Genomic DNA, 18,059 nt, shown 5'->3' with positions numbered 1-18,059 from the left:
CATATTGGTGCAAAAATGTGGGTTTGTGGTACACTCAATGTCACTCTCGTTTAAGAATTTTGCACTTTTTTACAAATCTAGGGCCTTATAAAAATAAAATGTCACGCAGTACAGGCTTTTAATGGTTGTGGCATACAGAAAACACTTCCATCCAACAAAGTTTGCTCAGGCTAGGAACAATACTTGTCAAAATATTAATGCCTAAACATGGCTTCCCAGATAAGGCATTTTTGAGGCTATAAAAATGAAAATATCAAGGGCTGAAAAAAATAGGAAAACAGAGAATTTGAACAGAAATATTTTACAGGCCTTGGTTTTGAGACCCATTCACGATTTAGACAGGGTTTGAACAAAATCTGAGATGGTGCTGCAACAACCGTATCTGATTTGACAGGGAATGACGGAATGACCTATATATGTATGTATATGTATATATATATATATATAGGGTTTCATCATCATCAGGGTTTCCTCTAGAATTTTTTCTTGTCGATCCTGTGTCCGGAGAGAATTTATTTTACCGGACAAATTTGAAACTTACCGGTCACGTTTCAATAACAGTCTATGTTACAAACGCAAATGTAATGTACACCTAGGTTGACGAAAGAATTAGAACGACCTCAGATCAGTTTATGTATCAGTCAATATATATATATATATATATATATGTAAATATACTGCAAAATAATGACAATAACTTAATAACATAACTAATCATATGACTTAGATAGTTTGCAGGAATTTTGCAAATGGTAACCCATTCAATATAGTAACACCACTTGAGAGCATTTGAGAGCAATTGGCAGGTGATAAAAGGAGATGACAGCATTGGCGGGGCTGTTATGATCATTGTATTCACATTAGCATTTCTGAGACATCTAGAGCTATAAATTAGTCCACAGGTGTGTCTACAGCTCACTGTGTAGTGGGGCGGCTACACGGTTTGGGCGGTTGTACGGTTGCGCGGTGCATTATTTACAATGATTCGGAGTGTGCGACATACCCCACAGCAAGAGCTGGAGCTGCTGTGTGATATTAACGAGATGGAATCGGAGGGCGAACAATGTGAGGTGTCGGATGGAGATGACGAGAGCGAGTGCGGAAGCGAATTCAATCTGAACCTTGAATCTGATTCAGGTTCAGAATCGGACTCTGAAATTGAGTGTGCTGGGGACTCATTTCAAGAGGCTAGAGATGGCACAGTATGGGCTGAACAAACTGCTGGCAACCCTCGGGGGAGAGCGCGAGAGTCCGATATAATGAGAGAAACCCCTGGGCCCACGTGCTATGCCAAGGACAATATCACAAGTCCACTGAGCAGTTTACTGTGCTTGATCGACACAGAAATGTGGGGAAAGATTCGAAAATACACTCAAGCGGAAGCGGATCGAAATTATGCTGATAAATTCAAACTGACAGCTGACAAACTAAAAGCATTCGTGGGTCTCCTCTATTTGAGAGGTATTACGGGCGGTAAAAGCATGAACCTGGATGAGCACTGGTCTACTGACTTGGGAAACCCCATTTTCAAACAGACAATGTCTCTGCAGAAATTCCGAGATATCATGCGCTATCTGCGCTTTGATGACAAGAACACAATGGCTGCCCGCCTTGTGACAGATAAATTTGCCATGATATCCGAGATTTTCGATAAATTTGTGAAAAACAGTATTGCCTCTTACACACCCGGTGAGAACATAACTGTAGATGAACAGTTGTTCCCTACTAAGTTGCGCTGTCCTTTCACACAGTACATGGCCAATAAACCGGACAAATTTGGTATCAAATTCTGGGTGGCCGCTGATGTCAAAACAAAATACATGCTGAACGCAATACCCTATCTAGGGAAAGATGACAGTAGCCCGGCTGGTCAACGGTTATCGGACAATATTGTGATGCGTCTGATGGAGCCTTTCCTGGGGGAAGGAAGAAATGTCACAACAGGCAATTTCTTCACCTCGTTGGCACTGGCAAACAATCTTTTGGCGGACAAAACCACCATTGTTGGCACAATGGATAAAAACAGACGAGAGTTGCCCCCTTGTACACAGGCACAGTCTGAAAGATTTTCCACCAAGGTGCTGAGGGCTGGAAAAGTTACACTGACCATTTACCAGGCGAAGCCAAAGAGAAACGTATGCATCCTGAGCACAATGCATCAGACAGTTTCAACTGATAATGGTGCAAAGAAACTGCCTGAAACACTTTCCCACTACAACAGCACTAAAGCTGGCGTTGATGATATGGATAACATGGTACGGCTGTATTCGGTAAATGGAGGCAAATGCCGTTGGCCTGTGGCTGTGTTTTACAACCTCCTAGACCTGGCTGTGATTAATGCACACGTTCTGTACAAACAGTGCATGAACGTCACCATAAGCAGAAGGAAATTTATTCTGGAGCTGGTGAAAGAGCTGTGTGCGCACCACAAAATGGCAAGGGCAACGGGGGCGATAGCACGTAAGCGACTTTTGCCTGAAACCCCTTCTCCGCCTGCGAAAAGGAGACAGTGCCAAATCGGCAGATGTTCGGGGAACAAAACTTGTGACATCTGCCAGACATGTAAGCGACTTGTCTGTGGCAAATGCTCCAAGAACGCACCGAAGCTGTGCTCGGAATGTTGATAAAGCGATGTACGCATCCTGAGCACAGTTTGAAGGGAACTTAACTTGAGTTGGTGAGCAAACCAAACTATTCATGACGCTTTACAATCAAGTTATCTCTGCTGGTCATTCCAATGTCCCAAAGCAACAAAATACATTGTACAGGCAGTATACACTTCGCCCTTCTTCTTCAACATCATCACGTTACGTATCTTGCATTCTAGGCATGAGATTTGCTGGTGGTACGGAGTGACATTATAACCGCGAGTCAAACATTAATCCTAAATTGATGTGCATTGGGCTGGCTACAAGCTCCCTTGCTAACTAGCTGGAATGTGTTTCTGCTTATTCTTGTCCAGAGTTTATATAGATCAGCTGAAGCAAGTCAGGTTACTGTTGACAGATTCCCCGGTTCCCGCTGCCTCGGGCTTCCAGTGGGGAGACCTGAGGTCAACCGGACCCCATCTGCCTCCCCATCTAGTACATCTGAGAATTTGGTGAAACCTTACACGTTCATCCATGATGATCCTGCACTGTAAAACATTTCATGTTGGTTGAACTTAGAAACCTAAGTTCACCTGCTGCCTTGAAAACATGAGTAAAGTCAACTTGAAAAATACAGTTGTGTAGGGGTTGTCAGGTCAGTAGAACATATTACCCATAATTCCCTGCGTGACCGCATGGGTAATCTGTACCCATCTTCTCAGATTTCACTGTAACGGTATTGGATACAGCAATGAAGCAGATACCAGATACAGTGATGACGCAATTTTCGCCATAAAACCGCAGAAAATTCCAAACTCTTTCTCTTTCCAGCTCCGCAATTCTGCAACTCCCTAGCAGCGGCTCGCTCTAGCAGCAGCTCGCTAGCAGCGGGTGTCTCTTTTCTCTGCCGAAGAAAAAGACCAAGTAACAACGAAGCGAGACATTTGTACAACCAAAGTTTAATGTACTTTCTCTCGCGTAGTTGCAACTTTAACTTCTACCGGCTAGTTACACTGTAACGCACACAGTAGTCGACGGAGGAAAAGGCGACCGGATCCCTTTTTATTTCTTTAAACGTCGATGAACTAAATCAAGAACCCTTAAAGATCATCAGACGAGCAACGGAGCCCCGAAGATCTTCAGGTGACAATGAAATGAACTTCTCCCTGGACCTGCAAATCGCACTGCTCATCAGGCCACCAAAGACGCACCTTTGGTCGCCACGCAATGAGCTATTCAAAGTAAGGTTGGCATCTGGGCACACTTTAGTATTAAGAGTATATGCGGCTAACGTGAAGAAAGTGTTATCATTTGAATTCTTTTATGATTTTAATGTACACACTGTATTTCATGTACGCTGCGGTTTTTAGCCGTTTATTATTTTCTTATGAAGGATAGATCTGGCATGCGTTCTCTCTCTCTCTAACTCCCTTTTACTGATTGCACACCTCCAACGTTGGGATTGCGGCGTGACTTAAGGGTTGGGTAGAGTTGTTGAGTTTAGGGCCTACTTACTTGAGACTAGCTCTCAAGTTAGACATTCTTTTGTCTCTCGCATACATGGGCTTCTCGTAGCCCATCCCCACTCTAGTTGGTGCCTAGCACGCACGCTCGCGCACTACGTCCTCATACCACGCATACCTCTTGCCTGTGCACATGCGCACAGCTTCTCTCCAAAGAACTCCTCCCTCTCTCTTCAGTGCGCAGCTGGGCACACGCCCACATACACGCACGCTCTCTCTCACACGCACACACACACACACTCATCTCTGGTCTAACACTCATTCAGTCCTACACTGAATACCTGTACATAGACTCATCGCCATTTTGTTACCATTTACCCTTTGATCATTCTATTTGCTGCTGATTATTGATTGTACCATATCAGTATTAGTTTGCCAAGTAGTATTGATTGTGTTAATAAATAGTATCATTGAAATAAACTGTTGTCCTGTCTGTTTCTGCCACAATATTCACTGAATGCCAACCTCTGCCATCAAAGCACTCCCAATTACCTTCATCAACCTGGTTGTTCATGAGTGTTATGGGTTTAGTAGTGTAATTGTAATACATTAGTACTGCAATACTCTCTAAGACTGTAGCACAGTGTTACAGCTAGCGTATCCCATTAATCTTAGTTGTTTAATTAACAGAGTATTGAACACCCAAATTAATGGTTAATAAATTATATGAGACTGATTTATGAGACTGATTTATAAATCCTATCACACCTACATCTTTTGGTGTCCCTGTGTTAGAATTGCAATTGTACCTACAGTTGTTTCAATTCAAAAACTAAAGTTGAAAAAGCTGATTTAACTACTGTGCATTTGTTGTCTTAACATTGGTTTTAAAGTTTTTAAAGTTCAATTAACTATTGGTTTACTTTTGTTGTTTTAACTGAATACCGGGAGATAAAACAATTTATTATATTACATTGTCCACGAAAGAAAACTTTCCTTTGACACACCTTTGCACTACTTTAACCCACAGTTTTAAGCTAAAGTAACCTAACTATATTCATAACACTTTACCCGTCACATTTTGAGGATTTAAACTTGATTGGAAAATTACATCTTTTGTAAGACAGCTGTTCAAAACTACAGTAGTATTAGACCAACCATCACTGATACTACACCATATAGTACATAGGCGGATGGCATGTTTACAATGGGGATGCATTTTGGTAATTTTGCTAACAAGAGTGATGGCATCCCCCCTCTTCCCCCTACAAATCACCTACTGCATGTATATGTGTTTCGTGTAGATTCCCTAAGAACAAAATGATCAAATTATCAAACAAAATGGTTTCATATCCTAATAACAATTCATTCACTTGTCGATGTAGTCCACTGTTGTTTACCGCAAAGTGTATTTTTGTCGGCATTGGAGTGCTATCTATATGGCTTATCGTCAGTGGATAACTTGATTATTTTCATGCTTCAACCTTGTATGGTTTGAAAAAAGAAAGTTTTTCTCATTCTCAAAAAACGCACTCAAGTACCCAACCCCAATAACGCTTTTTTTTTCTTTTTCTTCTTTTTTCTACAGATTACTTACAAACACAAGTTAAGTGAACACATATAGCTCTGACAAAATTCTCAATCAGTCAACACAATGAATTACTGTAAGTTTAATTTTTGAAAACTCATACAGTTGAGTTCAATATCTAAAACCTGTCACAGCACTTTGACTTAAAGAGAAAAAATAAGTGAGTATCACTAAATGAGGCTGTAATGTTTTACAATGTGGTCATGTTACTGAGAGTTTGGTAAAACCTTACACGTTCACACATGATGATCCTGGTCATGTTACTGAGAGTGTGGTAAAACCTTACACGTTCACACATGATGATCCTGGTCATGTAACTGTGCTTGCACACAGACCTTTGAGAATAAACAGGACTGCACAGAGGTTAACTATGAGAAATGCAGTGCCAAACACAGCTATTCCATTCCATGTTCATCCTTCTACTAAATATGACTACATTTATAAGACAAATACCTTTTTTTCCTTAAAAAAGAGGATTATTCTCCAGACCTGTAGCTATTTCCTTTTGTTCAGTCATGTGCTGTGTTTGAATGGGGTGGAGGGGGGGGTGTGAGGAAGATAATCAGAGAATGAGTCTTCAAAACAGTTCTGTCATTGTGAGATCTTTAATGTGGTGTCATTCACTGTATCCATCACATAATCATTTCCCAACACTTTTCATCTCTGAGCATACTGCAGAGGGATCTGTTGGGTTGAAAACCCTATAAGTACATGTCTCATAATCATACTCCACTTCAAAGCCAGCACAGGGCATGACCCTCATCATCCTGCAAAAAAAAAAAGAAAAGAAAAGAAAGTGAGAAATGGGGCTTTTATTTTGAAATCAAATCCTCTTCCCATTTCATTCATTTAATTCACACAGTAAAATGTCACATGGACAAAGTATGTTTTAGTTTAGTTTAGTTTTTTTTTTGTCCTGTTTTGTTTCTTTGTTTTGTTTTGTTCTTTTGCTTGTTCTTCTGCCAATCATATTTGATCATAATGACATATTAGGCGGGTTTCCATTGTAGTTTTGCACAAAATAGAAGAGATTTTTTTCAAAGTCGACAAAACACAATTGCGAACACACAATTGGTCTGTGTTTCCACTGAGTGATGTTATGCGATTCAAGCCGAGTTTCCTCCTCTCATTATAGTCATTCCAATTAAATCTGCAAGATCTTATCAATTTTAGCATGGTGATTTCGATCATATCCACCGTAATAGCCGTGGTAGTGTGTAATCGAAAGCGACGAGGGAATGTGATGCAATAACTTTAATAAATTGTAAGAATGTCTCCATCTTGACTACCAACCACATGAAATGCGCCATGTTTTTGAATGTCATGTGACTCTTCATGTCATTTCATGTGGTTGGTAGTGCGCCATGTTTTTGAATGTCATGTGATTCTTCATGTCATTTCATGTGCCTTAAATGCGAAAAATGTGTTTCAATTTTGTGAAATATTGCCTTGTCGAATCATCTGAACAACCGCTTCGTGTGAGCGTATAAACTTTTTAGCGATATATGAGAGTTCTCTTGAAATTCACATGTTTCCATTACTCGTTTTTTAGTTCGCAGTTCCAAATTATGCAGGTTAATGGAAACCCACCTATTGGCATCTCTGTGTGTCTGTCTGTGGGAATCAGGACTCACCCATCACAGCATCTTTCACATGTGCAGTTCTGGCATAGGCTGTTTCTCCAGGAGGATCCTACAGCATGCCAGGTCTTATCCACATGATCCTGGCAGTGGCTCATACCTGGAAAAAGACCCAGGAGATTTGCCCTCATGGGAGGGTTCATTTTCTTCCAATAAATGTACGCTAATTTGAACTTTGATCCTGGAAACTTTGTACCTCAGCTAGTTTTACAATCTACCAACTGGATTTCTGGTTCGGTTTAATTTTTTTTTTTTTATTGGTGTTGTTGTTGCACCAAAAAGCTCATATTCTAAAAAGATCCAAAACGCTTCCAAGGCTAAATTGCTTTAGAATGTTGTTAATGATGATGGGTAGGTATGCACTGTATTTACAAATTGTCCACACATACACACACAAATCTCACATACACACACAAAAAATCAAATGCATAAAACAAAAGGGAAAAAATGCGTAAAGCCCATGTAATGTGCAAATTATAAACCTTCCTGAGTTTCCAAATGAAAAGAAACAACAAAGAAGGGGGTAAATATTGATCTGCTGAGACTGGCTAACATATCATGAGATTTTAAAAGAAATATGACACAACCTTAATTTCCACAATAGGAAATGATGACTTCCTCTTAATGTTAGAGTAAAATATGTATTATTTAACAAAAATCATCACAGCCACTATAGGATGTGTTTCTACAGAATGGAGAAATAAACCATAGCAATACATTTTGATAAAAATATGTTAGATGCTAAATGCTAAAGTTTTCCTGACCAAAATGGACCATAGTTGAAGAATTACCCAAAGCTATTTATATTTAAGATATTTATTATCCATAGTTATTCGTAAGATGAACGATATGATTTAATGGCAAAATTTAACAACAAAAAATTGCTAATATTGTGCAATTGTAATACCTATTTTAATACCTATCGTGGCTGTAGTATGCAAACTAGACGTATCCTCCTCATTCCAAACAGTGGTGGTTGACTCTGGTGTGTTCAAAGGTTTGTGCTTATGTACACATGCAGACTGACCAAACCAAACAGGAAAAGGCACAACATGTCAGTCATATATCTCAGCTTTGTGTTCTGACACAGTAAAAAGGCTCTGCTTTCCCAAAACAGAAAATGGAAGAAAGTTATTACTTTAACTGAATCTTACTCATTCACACCATCCTTCTGTTTTTGGGTTAGCACTAGTTTTATAGTGATCAAATGCAGAACATCATTACTTGGCTAAAGAGTTTGTTCATTAATAGAGCTGTCGGTTTGAATTCTACCTGGTTTTAACCGTGTGACGAAACACGCAGCTTGAGTCAGTGGCAGCATGGCACAAAGAATGAGAATGAGAACCAGAGATTTCTGCAGGAGAGAGAGTGAGAGGAGAAAAAAGAGATACACATCAGCTCTCATGTTGATGTTGTTACCCAGGAATCAGTGAGGTAAATAAACTGATATTATATGGAATCAGCGCTGAAAAATGCAACATCACATGTTCCCTTTGTGTTACCTGGTAACAACACAGTTTTACACCATTTCAAAATCACACAGTATATCTCTTTGTACAACCTGTTTATCTTTCCTTGGAGAAAGGAACACCAGCTTATTCACCTCATTGATTTCTGGGTAACAACACTTGTCTGTAGGTAGGCCTACATGTAAAGCTAACATAACAACAAGTAAGTTTGCATTTTACAGCTCCAATACCATTTCATTTCACTGGAATTACAGTCCATTCTGTGTTTGTACATCATGCTTCACCTGACCGTTTAAAGACATAACCGGTAGGAAACAAAGTGGAAACAGGTACATTAGTATTTCACAGCCCTGATACAACATGATTTCAGTAGAGATCCTTGATATGTTTTGGGGTAATAACCCTATAGGCATTTAAAAGAATTAGTGTGATATGTTGGTTAATCAGATATTATGCTATCAGAGCTGAACATTTCATCCCTTAAAATGTAAAAATTATACAAGAGTTACAGATGAATTCTTCAGTTATACTTAGTTATTACTGCAAGAGTTAATAATTATTTAGTAACAACTGGAAAGTTAATATTTTATTCACAAATAATTACAACTTGTTACCATTATTCTGTCATTTTATTACTGACTTGTTTTCTCGATATTTACCTGTGTATTTGGTAACAACTAGGAAACTGCCATTGAATGGACTTTGAATGTGAATAATTACAACTATTACCATTAGTTTTCCATTTTATTTCTAACTTGTTACCCCTAAAATGACTGACTTATTATTTAGTAAAAACTAGGATATTACCATTTAATCTATGGATAAGTACAACTTATTACCATAGTATTACCACATCATAACCCTATAATTACAGATCTGTAAAGTGCTACCAACATTTTTGTATCAGACTGCTACAAGAAGTCAAAATTTCAACCTAAAATATTCTGTTTGTATCTATTTATGACCATAGTAGAAGCTAATGTATTTTTAAAAACTCATTTTTTGACATTCAAGGCAAATTCAAGTCTTTGGAAAACATCCGAAGGATAAAACAACAAAGAAAGAAAGTGTTAAAAATCTTACCATGACTGTAGTGTAAGTTGGTTTTGATGAGAGAGAAACTGAGTGTCATTTAAATACACAGGACAGGATGGGGGAGGTGAAATATGATGCAGATTCATTGGCCATAAAACATTCAGAGAACAGAGTGATGATCGTCCGTTCATGACCCTGTTTATGTTTCTGTGCTTGTGCATAGACCTTTGAGATTAAACAAAGGACTGCACAATTGAGGACTGCAAAAAACTTGCTGACAGAGTTCACGCGTAAGATCGTCAAGTTGTGCAAAGCAGCTATGCTGGATTCAATATTGAAAGTAACTTTTGAGAATTTGGATGTAATCTTGCCTGCAACACTGAATACTGAATGCATTTTATCTTTCTGAATCAGATGGAACACCAGTGGTGTGGATCGCACTTGGCAGCAGGTAAAGGTCAAGTACAAACGCATAATTCAATCAGATATTTTTTAGCTAATTTGTTTCCTTAATTGTAAAAGTAGGCCTAGGCATTATAGTTGAGTTTCACTTTGCAGCTAACAAGAAGAAGGTGGAGGACCGTAAAACGGTTGGAGGGCCCCCACCACTAACTTTCACCCCGGAGATTTTCGATAAATTTGTGAAAAACAGTATTGCCTCTTACACACCCGGTGAGAAAATAACTGTAGATGAACAGTTGTTCCCTACTAAATCGCGCTGTCCTTTCACACAGTACATGGCCAATAAACCGGACAAATTTGGTATCAAATTCTGGGTGGCCGCTGATGTCGAAACAAAATACATGCTGAACGCAATACCCTATCTAGGGAAAGATGACAGTAGCCCGGCTGGTCAACGGTTATCGGACAATATTGTGATGCGTCTGATGGAGCCTTTCCTGGGGGAAGGAAGAAATGTCACGACAGGCAATTTCTTCACCTCGTTGGCACTGGCAAACGATCTTTTGGCGGACAAAACCACCATTGTTGGCACAATGAGTAAAAATAGACGAGAGATGCCCCCTTGTACACAGGCACAGTCTGAAAGATATTCCACCAAGGTGCTGAGGGCTGGAAAAGTTACACTCACCATTTACCAGGCGAAGCCAAAGAGAAACGTATGCATCCTGAGCACAATGCATCAGACAGTTTCAACTGATAATGGCGCAAAGAAACTGCCCGAAACACTTTCCCACTACAACAGCACTAAAGCTGGCGTTGATGATATGGATAACATGGCACGGCTGTATTCGGTAAATGGAGGCAAATGTCGCTGGCCTGTGGCTGTGTTTTACAACATCCTAGACCTGGCTGCGATTAACGCACACGTTCTGTACAAACAGTGCATGAACGTCACCATAAGCAGAAGGAAATTTATTCTGGAGCTGGTGAAAGAGCTGTGTGCGCACCACAAAATGGCAAGGGCAACGGGGGCGATAGCACGTAAGCGACTTTTGCCTGAAACCCCTTCTCCGCCTGCGAAAAGGAGACAATGCCAAATCGGCAGATGTTCGGGGAACAAAACTTGTGACATCTGCCAGACATGTAAGCGACTTGTCTGTGGCAAATGCTCCAAGAACGCACCGAAGCTGTGCTCGGAGTGTTGATAAAGCGATGTACGCATCCTGAGCACAGTTTAAGGGAACTTAACTTGAGTTGGTGAGCAAACCAAACTATTCATGACGCGGTCGTTACCAGCACAATGCATCAGACATTTACGGTTGACAGTGGCGCAAAGAAACTACTGCAGATGTTCAGGGAACAAAACTTATGACATCTGCCTGACATGTAAGCCAAATGCAATGTAAGCCTTTCGGTGGTGATAAAGGCACCTGCAAAACATTAGCCTACCTTGAAGGGAACTTTCTGAATTGGTCAGTTGACCAAGCGATTCATGACGCGGTCGTTAGGAGGGGGTTGGGATCACACCTAAGCTATTGTTCCAGGCTGTCGGTGGAATATCTCTCCACTTGAAATGGAAACACGAAACGGCGATGCGGAATAATGTATCATACCCTGCTTGATACAGGTTGTGCACAAGGGGTTACAGCATCTCGACACAAAGGAAACTAAATAGCTCGAAAAGTACTTTCTTATGTATTTATTTGCTTAGTAAATGTTTCATTGTATAGAGTATCTTGCATTTTTCTTAACTATTTAAACCACACAGCTGTCGATTTACCCTTCGTGCTGTAATTCAGTTTCAATGATGGGTAAAAATGCAGCCCCTCTTATGCTACGCTATTTATTCTAAAAGCCTACACACCCGACACGGCTTTGTTGACAAAAACCCGTTGCAACATACATATTTTGTCCAAACAACATTCACGCATATTGATTCATTTCCAAGCTGTGCATACATTTTCAGTTACACGTGTGGAATTAGTTTTAGCTGAGTCGTGATAGACGGCGGTAGGCTACTCGTGATATGAACTAGTTTTGTCCAAATCATTCAAATGCGGGAAACTCACCATAGACTGAGGCATCCTATTGGGAGGGGGTTGGGAGGTGTTACTTACAGGCTACTTGGCAGGTTAGGTGTTAATATATGTTGTTCTACTGAATAAGCATAAAGTCCGGTTTATAGCCTACTCCGTCACCCGACATGTCGTCCAACAATTAGAATGTCCAAATCTGTAATCTGTCACAACAACAGTTAATTTACAATCACAAATGTCTCGAATTTTTGCATTACTTGGACTGTGCCCTCAAAATAAGGGAATGACTCGGGACAACGACGTGATCATTGTCAGTCGACAATCGAATGCTGATAAAGTCGGGCTATGCATTTACAGACCATCTGACCAACTGCAGTCTAACTTGCAACGTGTGTGGCATCCTTTATAATAAATTAATTCTCCAAGGCAGAAGACCACATGTTAAAAACAAATACTATGAAAAAGTTGCCTGAACTAGTCTTGTCTAGTCTTGTTCAGATGGTTTTCTCAGTCGAATTTGATCAAAACTTCTCCCGGAACTTATGCCTTTGGAAACACGGTTGCCACAAATAAGTAATCAAAACATTATGCTGAATGATGAAAGGGCTGGACAACAAAAGTTCTCATGAAATAATCACTGACTATCAGCACGGAAATGAATGTTATATTGACCGAACGCAATCTTGTGAGCAAACTATTTGCTTTGTGTAATAAGCGCCATCTAGCGATCATTATGTGTCAGTACCAGTGACCTTGTCTGTTGACTCGGTCTTCTGACCTCCTAGGGAGGAAGGGGATTGTCTGACTCCCCTAATTAAGACTTGGACCCCCCCCCCCCCCCCCCCCCCCCTCAAAGAGTTAAAAACAACAGTTCAGGGGAGTCGAGAAGTTTATATATCCTATGCTATATAGCCCTGGAGAAAAAGGTGACTCCCCACAACTGTCATTGTATAATTTGCACTCTGTATGAGTAGTAGGTAGTCAGAGCGGTCAAATGGCCGGCACTCGGTGCTTCAAGAAGAAGGTATAAGTAGGACAAACCGGCACTGCGCTTCTAGAGCTAAGTCTCCCTTCGGTGGCCACTCAAAGGACTGTTGTGATAGTGCTGTAAAAACTGGTCTCTCATTTTAACTGGGACAAAGGGCTGTAACTTGTGACCTACTTGTTTGTCAGGCACTTTACAGAAGGGAAAGCCATGATCCAGTACAAAACGAATGCGATCAGCCCTTGGAGTTTTTGGCCGGTCCCTAATAATAGCTTTAGCTTCAGGATCTTCCCTCTGGGCAGCAGCGATATCAGTCCAACCAACAAGAAGAATGTGGGTATCTTTGTTGGCCTGATGCACAGCATTGTGATGGAAGGTCTCGTGGCCTCCAGGAGATCTAGGGAGAGTCAGTGTTCCTACACAATTTCCATTTGAAAATTCCGTACTTTTCCAGACTCAAATTTCGTAGCTTCTTGGTAGATTTTTCAGACCATATCTGACATCTGTGTACAAATAGCTAGATGTGTATGGCCTTTGTCCTCATCATTCATATTACCCTCGTTATGATGTATAGTCTCAGGTGTCTGTGGACATGGTGCCTAAGACACCAGTTCAACTTCACTGTCTGTGCCAGGCTCAACAGTGACTACTTACCCCAGTTTGTATTTTTTAAAAATTCTGTTGATGATTAACACCTGAATATAACTGTATTTATGAAACAATATACCTTTTCTCCACCTCTTGGAAAACAAGTGTGTGTATGAGAGATGGGAGTGAAAAGAACAGTTGTGAAGCAGGAAATCAGAGAGGTGGTGAAGTATAGTGTAGTCATATTTTACAAAATAAAAGTACTCTCCTCCTTTTCCCCCCAAAAAAGTCCTATTTTTGCTGAAAATCTGGTCAGCTGGTATTGACAACTTTTGATTTCTTTAAGCATCTGGATTTGCACAACCATGTCTGTAAGAGATTTGGGTGTGATACTATGTCTTATACTGACTGGCTTGTACACATTATCTAACACACTCTGGTTGAACATGATTGAAAGTATGATCCGTCGGTTGTGCATGGAGGTTTTGTGAGGAAGATAATCAGAGAATGAGTCTTCAAGACAGTTCTGTCATTGTGAGATCTTTAATGTGGTGTTATTCACTGTATCCGTTACATAATCACTTTCCAACAGCACTGTGTGGACACTCTGCAGAGGGATCCATCGGGTTGAAAACCCTAAAAGTACATGTCTGATAATCATACTCCACTTTACAGCCAGCAGAAGGCGTGACCCTCGGCATCCTGCAAAAAAAAAAAAAAAAAATGTCATGTGGGCAAAAGATGTTTTGTTTAATTTCGTTTTTTATTTTGTTTTTAGTCTTTTTGTTTGTTTGTTTTTGTCTTCTGCCAGTCATATTTGATCATAATGACATATTGGCATCTCTGTGTGTCTGTCTGTGGGAATCAGGACTCACTGATCACAACATCCTTCACATGTGCAGTCCCAGCATTTGCTGTTTCTCCAGGAGGATCCTACAGCATGCCAGGTCTTATCCACATCATCCTGGCAGTGGGTCATACCTGGAAAAAGAGCCAGGAAGAGATTGTTTTCTTCTGATTAATGTGTGCTAATTACAACCTTGACCCTGGAACCTTTGTGTGCCTCAGCTGGTTTGACTATCAACCACTTGGCATTGCAACATTTTTTATCACTATCGTGGCTGTATATGCAAACTAAACATATCCTCCAGATTCCAAACAGTGGTGGTTTACTCTGGTGTGTTCAAAGGTTTGTGCTTATGTACACATGCAGACTGACCAAACCAAACAGGAAAAGGCACAACATGTCAGTCATATGTCTCAGCTTTGTGTTCTGACACAGTAAAAAGGCTCTGCTTTCCCAAAACAGAAAACGGAGGGAAGTTATTACTTTAACTGAATCTTACTCATTCACACCATCCTTCTGTTTTGGGCAGGTACTGGTTTTATAGTGATCAAATGCAGAACATCATTACTTGGCTGAAGAGTGTGTTCATTAATAGAGCAGTTGGTTTGAACTCTACCTGGTTTTAACCGTGTGACGAAACAGGCTGCTTGAGTCAGTGGCAGCATGGCACAAAGAATGAGAATGAGAGCCAGAGATTTCTGCAGGAGAGAGAGTGAGAGGAGAAAAAAGAGATACACATCAGCTCTCATGTTCTCTAAGGCTTCTCTCAGAATTGAAGGCTCAAATATGACATAGTTTAGTGCCATCACAATATCTCAGCATTTAGACATTGTCCTGACTGTAATACCTTACCATACAGTGCTTCATTTTCTCTTTGGGTATTTGTTTTTAAAACCATTTTTGTATCAGACTGGTACAAGAAGTCAGAATTTCAACCAGAATTTATGACCATAGTAGAAGCTAATGTATTTTTAAAGCTACTGTATTTTTGACATTCAGAGCAAATTCAAGTCTTTGGAAAACATCTGAAGGGAAAAACAGCAAAGAGAGAAAGTGATGAAAATCTTACCATGACTGTAGTGTAAGTTGGTTTTGATGAGAGAGAACCTGAGTGTCATTTAAATACACAGGGGAGGATGGGGGAGGTGAAATGTGATGCAGATTCATTGGCCAGAGGTGGTGTCACTCAACTGACAAGCAGATGACCTCATCAAGAGAAAAGATCCTAAACCCAATAGTTTGACAATGCAGAACAAATCTTCCAGCACACTGTAAACCACTCAATACCTGACCATATCAGACACTCTTAACTCTAAAAGTTTATTTATTATAAATACAACAGGCCTTAGAAACATTTAGAAATAGAAACTTAGACATTTTTTTAATCAGAAATTTGTTTTAAAATCTGAATGAATGTAAATAATTATGAAATGTGAGGAACCGTGTCAGGATTTTTCTTGTGTAACAGAATTTTTGAAGGATATGTAAGAAAAACATTGAAACATACCAGTGCACATGGGGAGAGAGAGAGAGAGAGAGAGAGAGATATCAATCTTATGATTACTATAAAGTAATTTAAGATTAATTTAACAGGTTTTCTCTTAGTCACTTAAGAACAATATTGCACAAACACCAAAAAAACAAGGAAATAATCTCTTCCATTGTTTACATATTTTTTTATGACTTCACATTGGTAATTCTCATATACATTCTCATGGAGGAGGGTCATTTCTGCAGGGATGTTGTGTCTGTATTCAAACGTGGCTGCATGTTCAGTCTTTATTTATTCTGCACTACGGTGCTTAATGTTACTCTGTTCTCTCTGTGGACTCAATGTAAGGGCCTTTGTCCTCATTATCCATACTGTCCTCATTCTGACTGATAGTGTTATGTAGCTGCAGGGGTGGATAGTAACGAAGTACATGTTTCGAGTATCTGTACTTTATCTGAGTGTTACTTCGTTTGGAAACTTATGACTTTTACTCCAGTACATTCGAAAGACAAATATTGTACTTTTCACTCCACTGCATTTCTATGAAGGTTCTCGTTACTCGTTACTTTGAATCATAGCTTTGAAGTCAGCGGATGAATTTTCCCTTTTAAAATGCGATAGGCCATAATGTGTTCGTCACAGGAGAGAAAACAATCACAGCACACTACTCCAATGCTGTCAGTCAAGTGCGTGCTGCATTTTTTTAACAATTGAACTTGGCGGTTCTACTGATGGCTTCTACTACGGCAGATAAAGATGATAAAGATTCCTCACCAGATCACCCATGACCATAGCTTAAGTCCATGTTTGAGATTTCTGAAATCAACTGGTTTTCAAGCTAACTGCTTACTGTACGCGTTCGCTTGACTTTTTTCGTAGGTGGCTGTGATGTAGTGCTCACTGCTCACTTAAAATCATACTCGCCGCAGTAGATATGAGATGCGATTAACATGTTTGTGAATGTGTGACGAATATGGTGACAGAGGCAGACCACAACTGCCACTGACAGCGTGTGAACACGTCGGAAACCTGTTGGTTTGGAAACCATTTGGAACATAACACCGGGTCCTGTTTGAATCCACTGCTGACGCATACTAATAGTTAGCTAGCGAAATTGCCGAGTTAACATTACTGACAAAAGTCCTTTCATAAATATAGGCTATGTTTTAATCTTGTCAGATAAACACAGTACTATCAGTAAGGTCACGCGAAGGCAGTGGATTCAGGTAGGACCCACTCCCGGTAAAAAGGAGGGGCGGGAATCAAGCGGTGACGAAGGTCATCCAGCTGTTTCACATTTCAGTCAATGCTATGTAGTAGAAGCAAAATGAACCTAGCCTACAACATTATGACGTATTTATCCTTTTAAAGCCAATCTGAGTTAACCTAGGGCCAACTTAACTGAAGCTATGCAGTGTTTTTTGTAGAGGAAGCATTCGATTCAACTGTATATTCCACAAGCTGTTTATTCTACAATTTCTACAAGCAAGTCAGTGCATTCATTTGGTTGTTTCAGAGTCATGAGACTCTGTAAATGCGTTGTGGCAACAATACAACGATGTGCTGACATTAAAATGTATTTTTGAATACTTGAGTAATTTTTAAAAGCACGTACTCCGGTACTTTAACCAAATTTAACTGAACAACTTTTACTTGTATTGGAGTCATATTTGGCCAGGAGTATTTATACTTTGACTCAAGTAATGCTGTTGTGTTCTTTGTCCACATCTTTGTATCTGTGTATGTGGTGCCAAAGATATCGATTCAGATTCCTTGTAAATACAGTGGACAAAAAAGTTTATTGACCTATGTCTGTATTTGCTCTGATTCTGATTTGGCCATAAAACATTCAGAGAACAGAGTGATGATCGTCCGTGCATGACCCTGTTTATGTGTCTGTGCTTGTGCATAGACCTTTGAGATTAA

General features: G+C 39.9%; 3 protein-coding genes across 4 annotated transcripts; 2 read left to right on the top strand and 1 right to left on the bottom strand.

The window, feature by feature from the left end:
- The first annotated feature begins 980 nt into the window (after positions 1–980).
- Positions 981–2,624, top strand: LOC115805924 (piggyBac transposable element-derived protein 4-like). The gene has a single exon (XM_030766633.1). It carries the CDS (start codon positions 981–983, stop codon positions 2,622–2,624), a length of 1,644 nt encoding a protein of 547 aa, XP_030622493.1.
- Positions 2,625–10,027: 7,403 nt separating this feature from the next.
- Positions 10,028–12,696, top strand: LOC115811199 (uncharacterized). 2 transcript variants are annotated; one of them, XM_030773319.1, is made up of 3 exons: positions 10,028–10,073; positions 10,198–10,234; positions 10,342–12,696. In XM_030773319.1, the coding sequence occupies exons 2-3, from the start codon at positions 10,198–10,200 to the stop codon at positions 11,388–11,390; spliced, it is 1,086 nt and encodes a 361-aa protein (XP_030629179.1). In that variant the 5' UTR covers positions 10,028–10,073; the 3' UTR covers positions 11,391–12,696. The 2 variants fall into 2 exon arrangements, with proteins under 2 accessions (XP_030629179.1, XP_030629171.1); XM_030773311.1 differs by lacking the exon at positions 10,028–10,073 and having other exon boundaries at positions 10,084–10,234.
- Positions 12,697–14,313: 1,617 nt separating this feature from the next.
- LOC115815522 (prostate-associated microseminoprotein) lies at positions 14,314–15,748 on the bottom strand. The gene is made up of 4 exons (XM_030778480.1): positions 15,711–15,748; positions 15,258–15,339; positions 14,670–14,775; positions 14,314–14,496 (listed from the first exon to the last, which is right to left on the bottom strand). The coding sequence occupies exons 1-4, from the start codon at positions 15,711–15,713 to the stop codon at positions 14,373–14,375; spliced, it is 315 nt and encodes a 104-aa protein (XP_030634340.1). The 5' UTR covers positions 15,714–15,748; the 3' UTR covers positions 14,314–14,372.
- Positions 15,749–18,059: the final 2,311 nt, after the last annotated feature.

The sequence above is a fragment of the Chanos chanos genome, chromosome 1 (assembly GCF_902362185.1).
Source record: "Chanos chanos chromosome 1, fChaCha1.1, whole genome shotgun sequence".
Lineage (NCBI taxonomy): Eukaryota > Metazoa > Chordata > Actinopteri > Gonorynchiformes > Chanidae > Chanos > Chanos chanos.
This window is presented reverse-complemented; position numbering and strand designations above follow the sequence as displayed.